Source organism: Pan troglodytes, chromosome 8 (genome assembly GCF_028858775.2).
Source record: "Pan troglodytes isolate AG18354 chromosome 8, NHGRI_mPanTro3-v2.0_pri, whole genome shotgun sequence".
Lineage (NCBI taxonomy): Eukaryota > Metazoa > Chordata > Mammalia > Primates > Hominidae > Pan > Pan troglodytes.
Window position 1 is genome coordinate 103082851 of NC_072406.2, and position 18215 is coordinate 103101065.

The window sequence follows — 18215 nt, forward strand, 5'->3', positions numbered from 1 at the left end:
AACCACTGATAGGCTAAAAACTACAGATGACTCTCACAGACATTATGTTGAGAAATAGAAGCCAGATTCAAAAGAGTACATACTATACAATTCCATTTATATGAAGTTCTAGCCAAGCAAAACCCCAATGCATGACGCTAATGTCAGGACAATGGTTCTCTTTGCAAGCAATAGAAACTAGAAAAGGAGAGGAGGGGGCCTCTGGGAGGTTGCCAGTGTTCTATTTCTTAATATAGTTGTTTACATGGATGTGGAAATTCATCAAGCTTCATACTTAGAATTGTGCACATACATATACTTTTCTATATGAATTTCAAAAAGTTTTAACAAATATTTCAGTCATACAAAGAGTTACACAAAGGATAATAAGTCTATATCCACCACCGAGATTAAGAAACAAAACATTACCAATATAGGTGATATATATACTACTGATTACACCTCCACCCACCCCACCAGAGATAAACCACTGTCCTGAATTTAGTGTCAACCACTCCCTTGCACTATTTTATACTTTTACTCTTTCTACAAGCTTCCCTAAATGATATGTAAAACTATTTTTCATGTTTTAGAACTATACATAAAAAGTAATTTAATTCCTTTTTTTTTTTTTAAGACAGTGCCTCACTCTATTGCCCAGGCTAGAGTGCAGTGGTATAATCATGGCTCACTGCAGCCTCAACCTCCTGGGCCAAAGTGATCCTCCCACCTCAGCTTCCCAAGTAATTGAGAACACAGGCATTTGCCACCATGCCTGGCTTTTTTGTTTCTTTTCTTTTTTTTTTTTTTTTTTTTTTCTTTCATAGAGATGGGAGTCTCCCTGTGTTGCCCAGGCTGGTCTTGAACTCCAGGGCTCCAGCAATCCTCCAGCCTCAGCCTCCCAAAGTGCTGGGATTACAGTTGTGAGTCACCACATCTGGCTGGTAATTTGATTTCTATTTTTAAAAGATCATTCTTAAATTAGCACAAGGGAACTTTCTTGGATGACAAGATATTCTATATCTTGATTAGAACATTGGTCACATAGGTATATATATTTGTCAACATACAAATTGAATATTTAAGATCTGTGCATATCATTATATGTAAATTATCTCACTTTAAAAAGTTTCTAAATAGACCATTCTTGCTTCTTCTTAGGGAATAGCTCGGGGCTGGACAGAAGTGGAACCAGGAAAGCCAATTAGAATATTGCAGTAAACCTGATGAGCATCAAAGTCATGTATCTAAAGCGCAAGGAAGAAAAGACAACTTATGGATACAATTCTTTGAGCAGCTTAACTGTGAAGCAGAGCAGTGGCTGGAGGAAGAAGTGAGGCCAGAGGCCAAAGAAGGGTTTTAAAAGATAGAAAACCAAACTTGACACAGTAGAAAGGAAAAGCTGAAGAAAGACCATCAATAAGCTGGGCCTGGTGGCTCACGCCTGTAATCCCAGCATTTTGGGAGGCCGAAGTGGGCGGATCAGTTGATGTCACGAGTTTGCCAACATGGGAAAACCCCGTGTCTACTAAAATTCAAAAATTAGCCGGGTGTGGTGGCGTGCACCTGTAATCCTAGGTATTTGCAGGGGCTCAGGCACGAGAATCACCTGAACCCAGGAGGCGGAGGGTGCAGTGAGCAGAGATGGCACCACTGCACTCCAGCCTGGGTAACAGAGTGAGATTCTGTCCCCCCCGCCTCGCTCCCCCCCAAAAAACAACAAAACAATAACAACAAAAAAGACCATCCATGAAGAAACAATAAAGGAACAAAGTCCTTGAGAAGGTGGGGAGATGGAATATAAAGTCCAAGTAGTTTGGTATTTGCTGGCTCACAATGTCTTTTTGCTTTTTAACTGGAAAGAAGTAAAAAGAAGGGTACACATGCAGGACAGATTGTTTGGTGGGGGAAAGATAAAAGTTCTCATCTGATGGCTGCTACTTTTTCAATGAATACAAGTCATTTTCTGAAAAAGACAGGGGATGGGAGCTCTGAAGCCTGTGAAAAACAGTATGGCATTACATTAGAAAAGCATCCCGGTGTGATGGGGAGTGGTTAAGAAAAATGAAAGGTTCCATTTTAGACAGGCTAAATGCCCAACAGATATCCAAACTCTCCAAATACACAAAAGCCTGTAATGAGCACAAAAGCAACAATATTGTAATTAATCTTTGATTATGCTGCACAAAGCACAGTGTAACCTATATTAGGTACTCAAGAGGGAATGAACAAGGGAATGAAGATTTTTTTTTTACATATTTTCACAGCACATTTAATATCATCTGTCATATTCTACAACAGAATTGCAGAAAACATGCTTTTCAGAAATAATATATTTTCCTTTTTTCTCATTTTTAGTTCTCAGTGTTCTTGGAAGAAAATCAGTCTGTGTCTTCCAATTTTATCAATTCTTCATTTTCTCTAAAGAAATGATATGCTGATCTTCTAAAATAATTTTTAAGCAGAATTCACCAATGGGGCAATTCTCCTAGGTAAAAGGAGAATCTATATGCCTATGTTACCACAATTTGTGACAATCATAAGAATACAGTTAACAACAAAATCTTAAGCTCTTGCCAAGAAGGATTAATCTCTTCTCAGTATTCAGGACATGCCTGCCGATGCTAAGTCACACATGCACGCTGAGTGAAGAATGCCTTTAGCTCATGTATAGGAATCACAAGGTGATCTCAGCCAAACCTCAATGTAGCCCAGAAGAAGAGAAACACTGGCTGTCTTAGGAGACAAATTAGCACAAGGTACTATTTATGTATCATTTATCAACTGTGAAATTTTAAAAAATGGTTATAAATACAGTACTTGCAGCATAAACCGTTATTTGTTTTATTACACTAAGTTCCATTTAAAAGGACTCCATTCATGCAGGATGCTCTGTTTTGGTTGGCTGAGCAGTCAGATTTCTGTGCTTATAATTCATGTATATACTTACTATGTGTATTGAGTGCACTCTCCTAATTCCAGTTGCCACAGTCAGGCTGTAAATACATATGTTTTGTCATTCTTAACTACTGTAATTCAGAACTTCAGCTGCCAAATTTGGTGCTAATATTCTCACATATGCAGTTCATGCTCTGCTCTTAAGTAATTCCTTGTTTGCTGTCAGCAGCTTCTACCATGATATATAAAATGGTAGAATCAATTTAAAGAAAAATAACCTAAATTGTTAGCTAAATGGAGCTACAATGTGTTTTTCTTCTTGAAAATATTCCCTTTTCTATTATTTCCTTTATTTAGTAATTATAAACCCTGGTCAAGCAAAAAATATATACAGCAGAACATTTTAAGTACCAGCAAACCACAAACAGCAGTGTTTTCAAGAAGAAAAAAAGGAAAATCTCAGTTTCCTGCTAGACCATCCTTTGAGGCACTGTCATTTTAAGTGTGGAGGCATCAATTATTTCCCCTAGGCTGAAAGATCTACACATATAAAGGTTCTATAGATCCACTAAGAAAATAAGCAACCATTTCTCTGTATCATTAAACATAACAGGATACTAGTCTTGAAACACCGGCAAAATTCTGAGTGTGAATATTAAGGTCTCATATTTCAGTTTCAAGTGAAATAGAGTTGTTTTAGGCCAAAGAGGATTGAGACCATACTTCAAGTTGTCAACTGCATAATATTTCAAGGGTCAAAGACTAGCTCCATTTCAAAAGCCTGTAACCTTACAGCCTGAAGAAACCCTGTGGGTCTCCTAGTTCAATATGACACCCAAGGCAGGAATTTTTCCCCTAGCATCCCTGACAGATGGTCAGCCTCTGTTTCAATTACTCCAGTGGGGGAGTTCTCAAGAGAAGGTTCCCAAGGGCTATGATGAAAGGCTAGAACCAGTCATTCAGACCTGGAGGAAGGCTCCAGTCAGTAAGCTCGCAAGATACAGACAGCATTACCAAACATTAAAACCAGACTTCCACAAGCAAGAATGCGATTCCGAACTGACCATCATGAAGATGCAATGTGTAAGACATGCAAACCCCAATTCTAGAACCATCCAAGGTCCTTTTACTGGCCTAGGGAGTAGCTCCCACAATGGGGGAAGCAAGGTGGCTTTTCTCCGACTTATTATTATTTTTTAATGACTCTTTAAGGCTCACAGCAAGGCTTGATCAAGTCAGGGAGCACCAAGTCCCTTCCTTCCAAAAACCAAGGCAAGGGACCCCCTGGTGGAAATGCTAAGGCTTAAAATACTCTTAACTTTGGTCTTAAATTCGTCACTACAGTAAACCAGAACATTTCGGGTTTTTCTTTTAAAGATGTACATAGGCTATGCCGTAACCGAAGTTTGGTTGGAGTAGGGTGGATGGGGGGGAGCGGTGTTTTAAGCGCAGCCCTTCATCCCGCCTTGAAGTCTGGCTTGATCCTCCCAGGAAAGGCGAGCGCGCGGGGCTGAGCTGCCAGCCGGTCCCCAGCCAGAGCCTGGGACGGGGCGGTCCGGCCCTTACCTGTCAATGCTGATCACGCACAGGGTCATGATCGAGGCCGTGCAGCACATGACGTCCATGGCGATGAAGACATTACAGAAAAAGTGGCCAAAGATCCACTTGCCCCCGATGAGGTCGGTGACGCTGACGAAGGGCATGACCGCCACAGCCACCGAGAGGTCGGCCAGCGCCAGGGACACGATCAGGTAGTTGGAGGGCTGGCGGAGCTTCTTGACGAAGCACACGGAGATCACCACCAGGCAGTTGCCCGCGATCGTCAGCAGCGTGATGAGCGTCAGGATGGAGCCGATCACAACTTTCTCGACTCTGCCATAGTTGATCTGTTCCCCACAGCCGGAGGCATTGTCCGGGGGCGCGTCCCAGGTGGGCGCCGGGCTGGCTGTCACCTCGCTCAGCAGGTGCGGCGCCCAGGAGCCCGCGACCGGGTCGGCGCCACCGTCGGGGCTCAAGTCGGGCAGCCCGCGCCCCACTTCTGGCAGAAGGAAAGAGCGGAGGTGCCCGTAGAGGTCCGGGCGGCCGCTGCTGTTAACGTCCATCATCGCGCCGCCGTGTGCCGCTGCCCATGGAGCCGGCGCCCCGGCCACGCGCCTCCGGCTGCCGGCCCCGGGGCTTCACCTCACCGGTTCCGCTCCGCTCGGCCCAGCCATGGGGCCTGCGCCGACCGCTGGGGGGCGCCTGGCTCTGTCTCGGAGCCCCGCACTCCCCGGACCCCCGGCCGCTGCGGGTAACGCGGCAGCGCGGCCTCACGGGGACTCCCTGCGGGAGGCGCCTCGGCCCCCGACGGACGCCTGGGACGCGCGGAGTCGAGGGAGCTCGGGCTGGGCTCCGCTGGCAGCTCCACAGTTCGCAGCAGCAGCTCGGCTGCGCCGAGAGCGCCCGGGCGGCAGCGGCAGAAGTTGCGGAGTGCGCCCCGCCCCTCGCGCCCGCCGCCGCCGCCGCCGCCGCCGCCGCTCCCCTGCGGCAGCCGCGCCGCGTCCTCGCCGCCGCCTCCGGCCGCTGCCCGCTCTCTCGCGCTCCTGGGACGGGATACCCGGGCTGGGCAGGCACCGCCGCCTCTCCCGCGCCTCCCTACTTTGAGGGGGCGGCGCTGCACGCGCCTCCCGGGATCCCGGGTCCCCTCGCCCGGGAAGCTGTCCTTGCCGCATGATAGATACTCAGAACTCCTCCAGCCGACCCCAGCCTCCGCACAGTAGTCAGCCACAGTTCAGTGGGGGCATTTTTCTTTTGTTAAGAGGCCTAATGAGCCAGCGGATGTTTGGGCTCATTGCGAAATGAAGAACCTAGAGGGGGATTTTATTTTTCTTAATTAAACAACCAAAAAAACCTCTCTGAGCACTACACTAAGCAACAAATAGGTACTTCCGTTTTCTATTTTGACCGCTTATGGGAAGAAGCGAAGATGGAAAAGCAGCAGCCGAATGGGGTGAGGGTGGGAGCTCCGAGAAGAGGAAGAAAGAAAAAAAGGAGGGTGGGGGATTCCTTAAGCCCCTAGCACCCAGGAGATGAGGATGCTTTGGGGACAAGGCCTCCAAGGGGGTTACACCCATTTGGACTAATCCTTCCTGGATGTCTAGAAACAGTCCTCTCCGCTCTGAAAATAGACCCTGATTGCCTTTATATTTAGACTTCAAAGCCTAATATATTGAAAAGAGAGTTAATTTTCCCGTAGCATTCTGGAAATCTTACACATAAGCAAAGAAATGACCGGTTATACTCTTCTATAAAGGAATCCTGGAGGTGTATGTTGATTTAATACCTATTGGCTAAAATTCCCCTTGGTATCCAAACCCTGTCAGAGCGGCTGATTTTTATTATTTGTGAGATTTGCTTCATTCCATTTTGTTTGAAGGTTTCATTGGAAGCCAGCAGTGATTTCTTTAGTTTAAGACTCTAAAAATAATCAAATCTGTTTTTTCTTGTTAGGCCCTAGCGAATTATAAATAAGAAGAAAAGGAATAAAAACCTCAAAGTATATTGATCAGAGTGCTGAAAAGAACTTTCATTCTTCAAGGTGGGTATTAGCTCTGTTTTTCCAGATAAGGAAGGTTGTTAGCTCTTGCAATCAGCTGACAAGGAATAGTTATGTTTCAAACCCAAGTTTATCTGATTACTATGCCCATATTCTTCCCTGTACACATTCAAAAAAAGTTTTAATGAAAAAAAAAAGCCCTAATGGTGGGCCAATGTTCACAGCTCTTTTGCTGTGATCAACATTTCAGAGGCTCCTCTCTGCCTAGGATAAGCAAACCAATCCATTGAGTCAGAGGAAGAGTGAAACATAATACCTAGGCCACAAAGCAATATTATCTAACAGTTAAGATGGATGAGGAAATTTCTTCAACCTTACTTATGTTAGTTATTCTCTGTTTCGCTTTTCTTGGTTTGTTATCTGTGGTGAACCACGGTCCGAAAATATTAAATGGAAATTTTCAGAAATAAACAATGTGTAAGTTGTCAATTGCACACTATTCTGAGTAGCGTGATGAAATCTCTATCTTACCCAGGATATGAATCATCCCTTGTCCAACATATCCACACTGTATATGCCACCCACCATTAGTCACTTAGTAGCCCTCTCTCTTACCAGATCGAAAAAAACATAGTATATATAGGATTGGGTACTATCCGGGGTTTTAGGCATCCACTGGGGATCTTGGGAGATATCCCCTGAGGAAATCTCAGACAAAAGACAAATAGTTTGTTGCTGGAATGCATCTAAGAAACCATTTGTTCACCCTTCAGTGCAGAGGAGGAAATAGAGGCTGGGAGAAATTTTATAACTTATCCAAGATCATATGTGACTGCATTGAAATGTCTCCATTTTTTATTTTGAGGTTTGGAATTGTCTTAAGGTCTTTTAAAAATTCCTTCATGTAGTATATTCCCCAAGATACTTTTGATATTTTTTTCATTTTAACTTTTCAACTCATTTTAACTTATTTTGACTTTTGTATTCTTCCCCTTGAATACCCTAATCAGTTCAGCTTATATATTCTGTCTTGGCTCTGTCAAATAATATTCCAGAGTAATTACACACAGATTTTGAAAATTAATCGTTTTATTTGTATTTAAACCTCTAGTCAATATGATTTACCACCTACACTCTTACAGCCCTCACGTAGCCCATTTATATTTCACAACAGCTTCTAGTTTTTGCTTTTGTCTTGTTTTAGTCCCTTTGGGATGCCATAACAAAAATATCATAGCCTGGGTGGCTTAACAACAAACATTTACCAAGAACAAGGCAACAGTAAATTTAGCCATTTTGCTGTGTCCTCACCTGGCAAAGAGGGTAGGAGAGCTCTCTGGGTCTCTCTTTCTTTTTTTTTTTTTTTTTTTTTTGAGACAGGGTCTTGCTCTGTCACCCAGGCTGGAGTGCAGTGGCGCGATCTCGGCTCACTGCAACCTCAACCTCCCAGGTTCAAGCGATTCTTCTGCCTCAGCTTCCCAAGTAGCTGGGATTACAGGCACATGCCACCACACCTGCCTAATTTTTGTATTGTTTTTAGTAGGGACCGGGTTTCACCATGTTGGCCAGGCTGGCCTCAAACTCTTAACCTCAAGTGATCCGCCTGCCTCAGCCTCCCAAAGTGCTGAGATTACAGGCATGAGCCACCAAGCCTGGCCTGGGGTCCCTTTTATGAGGGTACTAATCCCATTCAGGAGGGTTCTGCCCTCATGACTTAATCATCTCCCTCTCCCATCTGACAAAGTCCTAATGTTCAGAATCTATAACTTAAATGAAGGAACAAGCAAGAAACAACCCCATTAAAAAGTGGGCAAAGGACATGAACAGACACTTCTCGACAGAAGACATACAGGTGGCCAGCAAACATGAAAAAATGCTCATCATCCCTAACCATCAGAGAAAATGCAAATCACAACCACAATGAGATGCTCTCTCACACTTAATGCCATCACAATGGGGAGCAGGATTTCAACATACCAATTTTTTGGAGGAAACAAATGTTTATTCCATAACAACTTTTAAATTGTGTGACATATAAATACAGCAAATAATCATTAAAATACTATTTTTTAAATTACTACCTCCTTCATTGTCAATATAGCATCAAGTCCAAGCTCCCTTTTTTATAGAACAGTCACCTCTGTTATATTATCCCTAGTGATGGCTGAGTGTATTTCCTAAGAGTTGCTAGGTTTCTAATTTATAAGCTGTCACAATGCATAAACATAGTTATTGAAAATCTCGGCTTCTGCAGCATTACTTTGCTTATGTTGAGTTTAAATTTCATCTATCATTGTGTTATTCCAAAATCCTGACAGAGCAATCTGGAATTCTTTCAGTTTCCCTTTAACCTTCACTAACAAATAATTGTGTCCTCATAAAAATGCCAAAATCTAGTGTATACTTTTCAGTAATTTTCTCACAAAGAAATGCTAAAGATATAGCTTCACAAAATAATCATAAAATATCTAAATATTCATCTAAATTTGTTGTTTGTTCTGCCCTTAGTTTTCTGGTGTTTAAAAGCCATATCAAGGTGTTGCTTCCTTCTTCCCTCCCGCTGCCCACCCACTCTTCAACAGTTATACCAGAGACAGTAAGTAAAGTGTTGGCATCTAAATCAAATCATGTCTTTAGTTTTTGTCCCTTTTATTCCTAGCATTTAAAAAAATTACTGCTTTTAAAAGTACTAATTCTTATCTAGACTCTCATTGCCTACAATAGCATTCTCATAAGATTGTCAGTGAGGGCATCTGAGAATACAGCTTTCTGAGGTTTCCAACTGGCAATCTGGCAATCTCCTCCTCTAAGAACTGCTCTGGGAGAGTGCAGAAGAGCTGTGGAGTCCTACATCATAGTTACTGTCTTTTTATCGGCCCTTCTTCCCTCTAGGTACTCATCTAGCTCATCTAAATGCATATGCGTAATCCCATCTATGAAAACCCACACATATCCCTCCACAGGACATAAGCTTAGGATAGTTTGTTTTCCCATAAACCTTCATACCCTGACAACCTAGATGTACTTTAAGAAGCACAAAAAAAAGCTTCCTAAGCCATAGGGTTCATTGGCAACTCACTAGTCAGTCAAGCATGCTGATATCATGTCTATCGGGGGTCTGATGGCCTCCCATGCCCAGTGCAGCGGACTTCCACAGGGCCACTCTTTCATTTCTCCAAATTTTTCAGTCTCTCACATTTGTACCCCATTTCCTCACTAACTAGACTAATTATCTGGGTGTCCCTTACCCCCAGAATTGGGTGAGAAAAGACTAGGAAAACTAGAATGCTTAGACAGTGTAGTACTAAGAGTATTGTAAATAAATATCCAGATACTACCCTGTGGCCGTTATTGGGGCTACAGATCACTAATACAGAGAACACACATGCTAGAGACAGGGACTCAAATCCATCAACACAGACATTTTTGAGGCCCAGTTAGGATAAAAGCAGTTAGTCTGGGACACCTGAATGTCTCCTTCTCAGTGACAGCACCCCTCGCCATAGTTAATTTCATTCTTTCTAGGCTTTTAAAGCACGTTTGAATTATCTTTATTATAGTACTTACTGTTGCATTATGCTTCATATTTCCATGACTGTCTTCCCCATTAGACTGTGAACTTATCAAAGGGAGGGATATTTCCTTACTCCTGCCATATACTAGGTGTTCAATAAACATTAGTCAGTTGAACTGAGTGTAGAATAATGCCTATAACCAAGAATCATTCATGTTTTAAAGTAATTCTTCAGCCTAAAAGTGAATTGTGTTTTGTTTTAATTTAGACATACTAAAAATAAAAACATTTTTTCTTTGATTCTTTCCATTTAGAAAATTTTCATTCTCTTTACAAAATAAATGTAACCTTTAAAAAGTTTCCTCCAAACAAGATAAATGAAAAATCAGACAACAGCTACGTCCAAGAGCCCTTATTTATTTTATTAGTCACTCAATTTTTCTTAACCAGGACTGTTTTCGAAATGTATGTGGTGCATGCATACCCCCTAGTGGGGAATCTATTCAGCAGCGCAAATTCCACGGAGACAACTTTCATGGAAAGTTTTTATCAATGAACACATTTGACATTGTCAGCTCCCAATCCTTCCTGAAAGATTTCTAATGAGAAGAAAATTTAAATTCCTCAATTAAAAAATAGATTAAAGTAGCAATCATTCATTGAGTCAACATTAATTAGTGTCTAATGCAAACCAGATATTGTTTCAGGAGCTCTGTTTTAAAAGGACACATTAAGTTTAAGATACTATTGGATTATTCAAGTGGAGATGTCAGCTATGCAGATACAATTTCAGGGGAAAATCTCCCAAGAGGAAAACTAGTTACAGAAGAGTCCTGAGGATTTAACCGTGGGATGCACCAACATCCTGAGATCTTGGAGAGGAAAAGAAACCAACAAAGACTGAGAATGAGGGGGCAGTCAGGCAGGAGAAGAACCAAGAGAAATTGGATATTTAAAGTCAAGGGAAGAAAATGTTTCAAGGGGGTAGAAATTGACTGAGTTAAGTGCAAAGTAAGGCAAGAACTGTTTCAGTGCAATGGTAGGGGTAAAACAGATTGGAATGGATTCGAGAGATCAAAAGACAGAACATGGCAATTCAGAAGGTGGACAACTTTTGGAGTAGTTTTACTCAAAAGGGCAATCAGTAATTGGGGCAAAATCTAGAGAGATTTGTGGTATTTCAAGATAATCAAAATAGAAGTAAGGCTTTCATTGAAGAAGTGACAGGACACATCTTATTCTACAGTTTCTTTAGAATTTTATGAATCCTTCTATATTCAACAAAATGATATCTTAAAGTAAAATTACCATCACAGTCATATCCCATTTCTAGGAAAAACTATGCCTAATCCATTATTTTATTTGATTTGTTGCGACTTTTTTTCTCGAGATGGAGTCTCGCTCTATTGCCCAGGCTGGAGTGCAGTGGTGCGATCTTGGCTCATTGAAACTCTTCCTCCCGGGCTCAAGCACCTCTCCCTGCCTCAGCCTCCCAAGATGCTGGGATTACATGCTCCTGCCACCACACCTGGCTAATTTTTGTATTTTTAAGTAGAGATGGGGTTTCGCCATGTTGGCCAGGCTGGTCTTGAACCACTGACCTCAGGTGATCCATCTGCCTTGACCTCCCAAAGTGTTGGGATTACAAGTGTGAGCCACTGCACCCAGCCTGATCCATTCTTTTAGTCATTCAATAAGCATGCCCTAGCTACATATTAATAGGCACTGTGCTAAGTGCTGGGGTCAATAAATAAGGCAGGTTCTCTGCTCTGCAGATGTTCATTGGTAGAAGAGACAGACGAGTAAATAATTACAGTACAATGTGAAAGTCTCCTAATATAGGTATGAACCAAAGGTATGAGAGCCCAGAGGAAAGAGGTATTAGCCCTGCTTGGAAAGACCAAAAAATTCACAGAGCTAACATATCAGCTCGAGTAGAAAGTTCATTAGAAGACTGAGGAAAGGAGAATGCAACGCTGACAGGGTCCATAAACACATGGAAGACTTGCCATAGCTGTGGAAAATGGCAAGGGTAGACTTTTGGGGAAGATCACAAAGAAACCTGTGTGCCATGCAAGGTAGGTATGAGTTTTACTCTGCGCAAGAAGGGTCACATTATTTTTCTAAAATAAGTTGTTGACTGACACTAATTGTTCAATAACACATTTAAATGTTTTTTCAAATACTTAAAAATCTAAAAATGATTCTTAGCTTGCGAGGCATACAAAAACAGGTGGCAGACCGGATTTCACCCATGGACCATAGTTTACTAATCTCCAATTTAGACTAACTACTGGCAAGATATTTGTAAAATTCTAGTGTTCCAATATTATCATTTTAAGTTCTCAATACAATGCACTGCTGTTCAAAAACTTCCTTTTGTAATTTTTATTCGCACTAGCAGTAGCAATTGAAAAAGGCAAATTAAGCAATATTATCATCAAGTCTAAGGGTTTAAATCAGAGTGTCTTTTTTGGATCATAGTCTTCGACTTCACAATTTGGTGCTGCAATAAAGGGTTAGTCCATAATTTTCATATCTGGAAACCAGTTTCAGTGCAAAAAATGGGCTAGATCATTCCTACCCAGATGAGTTTCCCAAAGATATAATTTTGTTATATATGAATAAATCTGTTTATATGATTTTTTAAGGGGCAGGGGTTATATCATCAACCACAAGAACCAAATCTTTGATTCAGCCATCACTGGTGAGCCAAGATGGATATTTTAACCTTGATGACATTAATAAGTAAATTTCTTTCAGCAGCTCAAAATTGAGTTCTCAACATCCACTATAGCTATTTGGAGCATGAACTGTGTGGGCCATGGTTAATGCCTTAGCTATTATTGGTATGGCTTTTAAATTTAGAGCTCAAAGTGGTTTCTTGTTAATGGTACAATAAATTGGCTTAAATTCTGTGTCTTGACAAAATCTTGTCACATCGTGCTTATATTTCATAAGTCTGATGGTAACACTGACCCCTACTGGATTCCCATCCGTAGCCATGGTTACCAATTCTGAAAAGTGTACTTTAAAATTCTAAAAAAAAAAAAAAAAAAAAAAAAAAAAAAAAAACCTCTTCTCCATACACAAAAATAAGCTACTTCCTAATGTGCCTTTTTGAAGCATCGTTTCCAAAAAAAATTTTTAGTCATTTCAAAATACTCTCCAACACAAATAGCTTTTAGGTTTCTATACACTTATCAGCTGCAACGAAAAAATGCCAGAAATAACTTAGGTTTTTTCATATAACTTGTCTTGCAAGCTCTAAGCCATATTTACAACATACTGAGCAGTAAAAGCTACAGATATTACATTTGTAAATGTTAGTTTCTGTTTAGGACTTGTGCTTTCTTTTGCCTCCAGTAAACTTTCTTTTTAAACTTGCCTTTGATACAAAGTTTTTGTTGCCTGAGCAATTTTGTTTTCACTTAATATGTAAGCATTTCTAGACAGCATCACTGTGAAAGTTAATTTTATGTTTCAACTTGACTGGGCCATGGGGTGCACAGATATTTGGTCAAACATTATTCTGGGTGTGTCTGTGAGCATGTTTCTGAAGGAGATTGACATTTGAATAGGTAGACTGAGAAAAGCAGATTGCCCTCCCTAATGTGGGTTGGCCTCATCCAATCAGCTGAAGGCCTGAACAGAAAGCTGACTGTCCCCTGAGAAAGGGAAGATTCCTTTTGCCTGACTGCCTTTGATCTGGAACATCAGCTTTTCCCTGCCTTTGGACTCAAATTGAAATGTTAGCTCTTTCTTGAGCCAGCCTACCTGGAACTACACCGTCAGCAATCCTGGTTCTCGGGCCTTTAGACTCAGACTGGAACGACACCATCAGCTGCCCTGGATCTCCAGCTTGCTAACTGCAGATCTTAGGACTTGTCAGCCTCCATAATCACTTGAGCTAATTCCTTAAAATAAATCTCTCTCTCGCTGTCACTCTACACACACACACAAACACGTTGATTCTTTTTCTCTGGAGAATCCTAATACCATTATTTATTCTATTTGTTTTTCAAAAATCCTGTTGAAATTTCAGTCCTCTTCTTTACATTTAAGTCTATCATCATGCATCTTTTCCCTATACCAGTCATAATTCTTCCTTTGATTTCTTTCATAATGGCTCCTTAAATTGTATTTTTTTAAAAAAATCAGGCACACTTTACATCTTAAAGAGGTAGGACTACTCTTTATTTTCACAATCAAGCATGTTCTTATGCAAGTTTTTGTAAATACAAGCCTATATCTGTCTCATTTTCCAATTTTTAATAGAAACATGAGTGTAAAAAAATTTCACTTTCATTTACCTGCACTTCAAAAGAAAACTAATATTGCAAGCAGGGGCAGATTACCCCAGCACAGAAAGTGGACAAATTTTTATGATATCAGGTCAGTAACAAGAGTTTCTGGGGGAAGGTAAGAAGATGAGGAAGGAATCACTGTGAGCTGTGAGCAGCTCCCTGGATTGGTGATGTCCTATGGAGTGCCACTAGAGTTCTAGGTTTAGCAATTAACCCCTCTGGTCTGCTTTATGAGGGCTTCTGGGAAAGGCTGGGCAGATGGTTCACTGCACAAACTTCCAGATATGTGATGAATAGGGCAACTGTAATATCAGCCTGGAGTTAAGGCATCTTCTTTTAGTCTCCCCAAGAGCTCCTATAAGTGTTCCATCATGTGGGACACAGAGGATGGTTCTGTTTCAGTTGCTGGTGTATCATACTAGTACACCATGTGCACAGTTCAGTGAATTTCTGGCCAGGTGATTAAATAATACATCCAACAGTGCTACAATTCTGTTCATATGGGAACAAAGTCAAACAAGAGGCCATGAGTTCATTTATTCAATCAGTTACTTTTGGCTGAGTACCACCTACTTTGTGCCAGCTCTGGATATACCCTCAACACCCTAGATCTCTGCCTCATGTATGTTCCTCTTCCACTTCCATGTGTCAAAATTTAATTCAAGCATTACTCCCTCAAGGAAACTGCCATTTTTTCCCTTCAGATCTCCCAAACTTCCCCCTCAATCTGGGAGATAAATCTCTGCTTTGTGCTCCCAATACATCTGGCTAAATCATTTTATAATATGGTTTTCTTGCCTGGCTCCCCCTCAGCCTTAAGCTGCAAGAGGACAGGGGTTGGGTGGAGCATTTTTCAGTTCACTCAGGAGGGGTGAATGGAATAAACGTAGGATAAGGCCAAAGACTAATCAAGCACACACCCAAGCCCACACACAGCCCAAAAAAGAGAGCTCTTCTGGGAGGATGAGAAGGGCCCAGTGATTGCATTGGATGTGAAAAACCATCCTCTTTTTCTAGGCTTCCCGCAGAAGAAGAAATGACTCAAGAGCCATCCTATCTGACCCCAGGACTTCTCCTTGATATAATGGGAATAACAATATCTCTCTCATTGGCTATTGTAAGGATCAAATCAGATAACTGATGTAAAATGCTTATCATAATTATACAGTACTTTTTTTTTTTTTGAGACGGAGTTTCACTCTTGTTGCCCAGGCTGGAGTGTAATGGTGCAATCTCTGCTCACTGCAACCTCTGCCTCCCAGGTTCAAGAAAATCTACTGCCTCAGCCTCCCAAGTAGCTAGGATTTTTAAGAGACAGGTCTCATTCTGTCACCCACACCAGGGTGCGGTGGTGCAATCCATAGCTCATTGTATAATAACATGGAACTCCTGGGCTCAAGGGATCCTCCCACCTCAGCCTCCCCAGTAATTCAGACTACAGGTGTGTGCCACCACTTCTGGATAATTTATTTTTTGTAGAGACAGGGTCTCACTTTGTTGCCCACGCTAGTCGTGAATTGGCTTCAAGTGATTCTCCTGCCTCAGCCTCCCAAAGTGCTGGGATTACAGGTGTGAGCCACTGCTCCCAGTCTTAAACAGTACTATTATCTTCCAGTCAGAAATTTCTATGGTCTTCTTCAAGGTGCAGATACTTGTTGCCACAGCCATCCCTTCAGGCCAACTTCTGACCCCTCTTCCCTGTTCATCTCCCCTATTCTGTCTTGTCTTTTTCTTCTCCCCACTTCTCTCTCCCCTCTTCCACTTCTTTCCTTTCCTTCCTTCTCCCTTGCTACTTCTCCTTTCCTCCACTCTCCTTCTCTCCTCTCTGGTCTCCCTTCTCTTCTTTTCTCTTCTTCTCCTCCTCCCTCCCAAACAACTCTAGTCTCTGCTTGCTTTGCTCAGGAAGCAGTACACTAGGCAAGAACTGAAACAAATTGCCTCCATCCACATGTAGTTCTACCACTAATAATGCCTTAGTTTTCTCAGATATAAAAAATGGATATTGATTTTAAAAACAAAATAACAAAAAGTAAAAAACAGTACTTCTGCAAGTCTAGATCTGAAAACAGTAATAAAACAAAAATAAAAAACAGCATTTAACACACAGCTGCTTTGAAAATAAGATACATACATAAGTACTTAGCAAATTCGCTGGCCCTCAGTATAGTGCTAAATACTGATTGTTATCTATTCCTATTCTTTCTTACCTTTTCTCTTCCTCTTCACCCAGGCTTAGGGTGCAGAGAAGAAAAGAAGTTTATATGGTACAGTCCACAGCAAAAGTTCTGTGACTTTCAAAGAAGCCCACTTTAGTCTCATACTAGCATCAGATAATTAAACAGTCTCCTAGCCACAGCAGTTAGGCAAGAAAAAGAAATAAAAGACATCCACATTGGAAAGGAGGAACTCAAATCATTACTGTTTGCAGACAACATGATCTTATACATGGAAAACCCTAAAGGCTCCCCCAAAAAACTCCACCATTTAAAACTAGCAAGTAAATTCAGTGAAGTTGCAGGATACAAAATTGACATACAAAAAAACAGTAGCATTCTGTATGCTAATAGGGAACTATCTAAAAAAATCAAGAAAACAATTCCATTTACAATAGCTACAAAAAAGATACCTAGGAATAAACTTAACCAAGAAGGTGAAAGATCTCTACAATAAAAAAATTAAGGAAATAAAGATGACACAAATAAGTGGAAAGATATCCCATGTTCATGAACTGAAATAATATTGTTGAAGTAGACATACTATCCAGAACGATCTACAGATTCCATGCAATCCCTATGAAAATACCAATGACATTCCTCACAGAAATATTTTTTAAAATCCTGAAGTTTGTGTGGAACCACAAAAGTCCTCAAACAGCAAGAGCAGTCCTGAGCAAAAAGAGCAAAGCTGGAGATATCACAAAGCCTGACTTAAAAATATGCTACAAAGCTATAGTACCCAAAACAGCATGGTACTGGCAGAAAAACAGACACATAGACCAATAATGTAACAGAATAGAGAGACCAAAAATAAATGCATGCACCTATAGCCAACTGATTGGTATTGAGGGAGGGATTGAGGGAGGAGGATGCGGAGAGGTTGGTCAACAGGTACAAAGTTAGATAGGAGGAATAAGTTCTGATGTTGTATTGCACACAAGGTGACTATGGTTAACAGTAAGGTATTGTTTATATATCACGAAACAGCTAGAAGAGTTTTTTTTAATGTTATCACCAAAAATGCATGAGGTGATGAATATGCTAATTACCTTGATTTGTTCATTATACAACATATACATGTATCAGAACATGAAATTGTACCCTATAAATATGTATAATTACAATGTGTCAACTAAAAATGAAAAAATAATTGAACTATCACCTTATTCACCTTCACCACACATTGGTCATATTTCTGACCAATCTAGATTGTTATGGTCATAGGTGATGATGCCTGTGTGACCCTGCAAAATTAACACTAGATATTCTCATGAAAAACAAAGGGTTTGCTTCATATGACCTTATTCTATTTGCAGAAGTAATATTCTCTTCTACTCCTACTTAGGAAATATCAAGTACTGGAAAAGGCAAAATATCTCTTCTTTACAAAAGTTAACCAAGAAGAGAATTGCATACTACTGCATGGAACAGATCCTTCCTCCCTTCTGAGACCGACAAGAAAATCGCATAAAGGAGTACTAGTTAAGGTGTGGTCCATAGACGAGAGACTATCTGTGAACTGTTTGTGATCAGTAAATAGAGAAATTGATGGGTGGAGCATGTGGGTGGGCTCCTGTAATCACAGCTAGGAGAGAGGATTGCTTGCGTTAGAGTCCATCCTGGTCAATAACGAGATACTTTCTCTAAAAACAAAACAAAACAAAACGAAAACTCAGCAGGCCACCAACCAGGACACTCCCTAGGTCAAATGACCGAGCCTCTAATTCTGTGATTGTTGTTGCTGTGCGCACGTTAATAAAACAAAC

General features: G+C 41.1%; 1 protein-coding gene and 1 long non-coding RNA gene across 5 annotated transcripts in view; one reads left to right on the top strand and one right to left on the bottom strand.

The window, feature by feature from the left end:
• The window catches only part of HTR7 (5-hydroxytryptamine receptor 7), a 140885-nt gene extending 135535 nt beyond the window's left edge, over positions 1–5350 (bottom strand). For 3 of the 4 annotated variants that reach the window (XM_063780363.1, XM_001143930.7, XM_054659428.2), the window contains exon 1: positions 4444–5350. In XM_063780363.1, coding sequence (XP_063636433.1) covers positions 4444–4982 — 539 coding nt within the window. In that variant the 5' untranslated portion in view covers positions 4983–5350. 4 annotated transcript variants of the gene reach the window in all.
• A 1016-nt stretch (positions 5351–6366) lies between these two features.
• Positions 6367–17936, top strand: LOC104008254 (uncharacterized). Its single transcript, XR_682766.4, has 3 exons — positions 6367–6454; positions 8921–9008; positions 17795–17936. It is a non-coding gene; the product is annotated as an uncharacterized LOC104008254 (long non-coding RNA).
• The last annotated feature ends 279 nt before the right edge of the window (positions 17937–18215 follow it).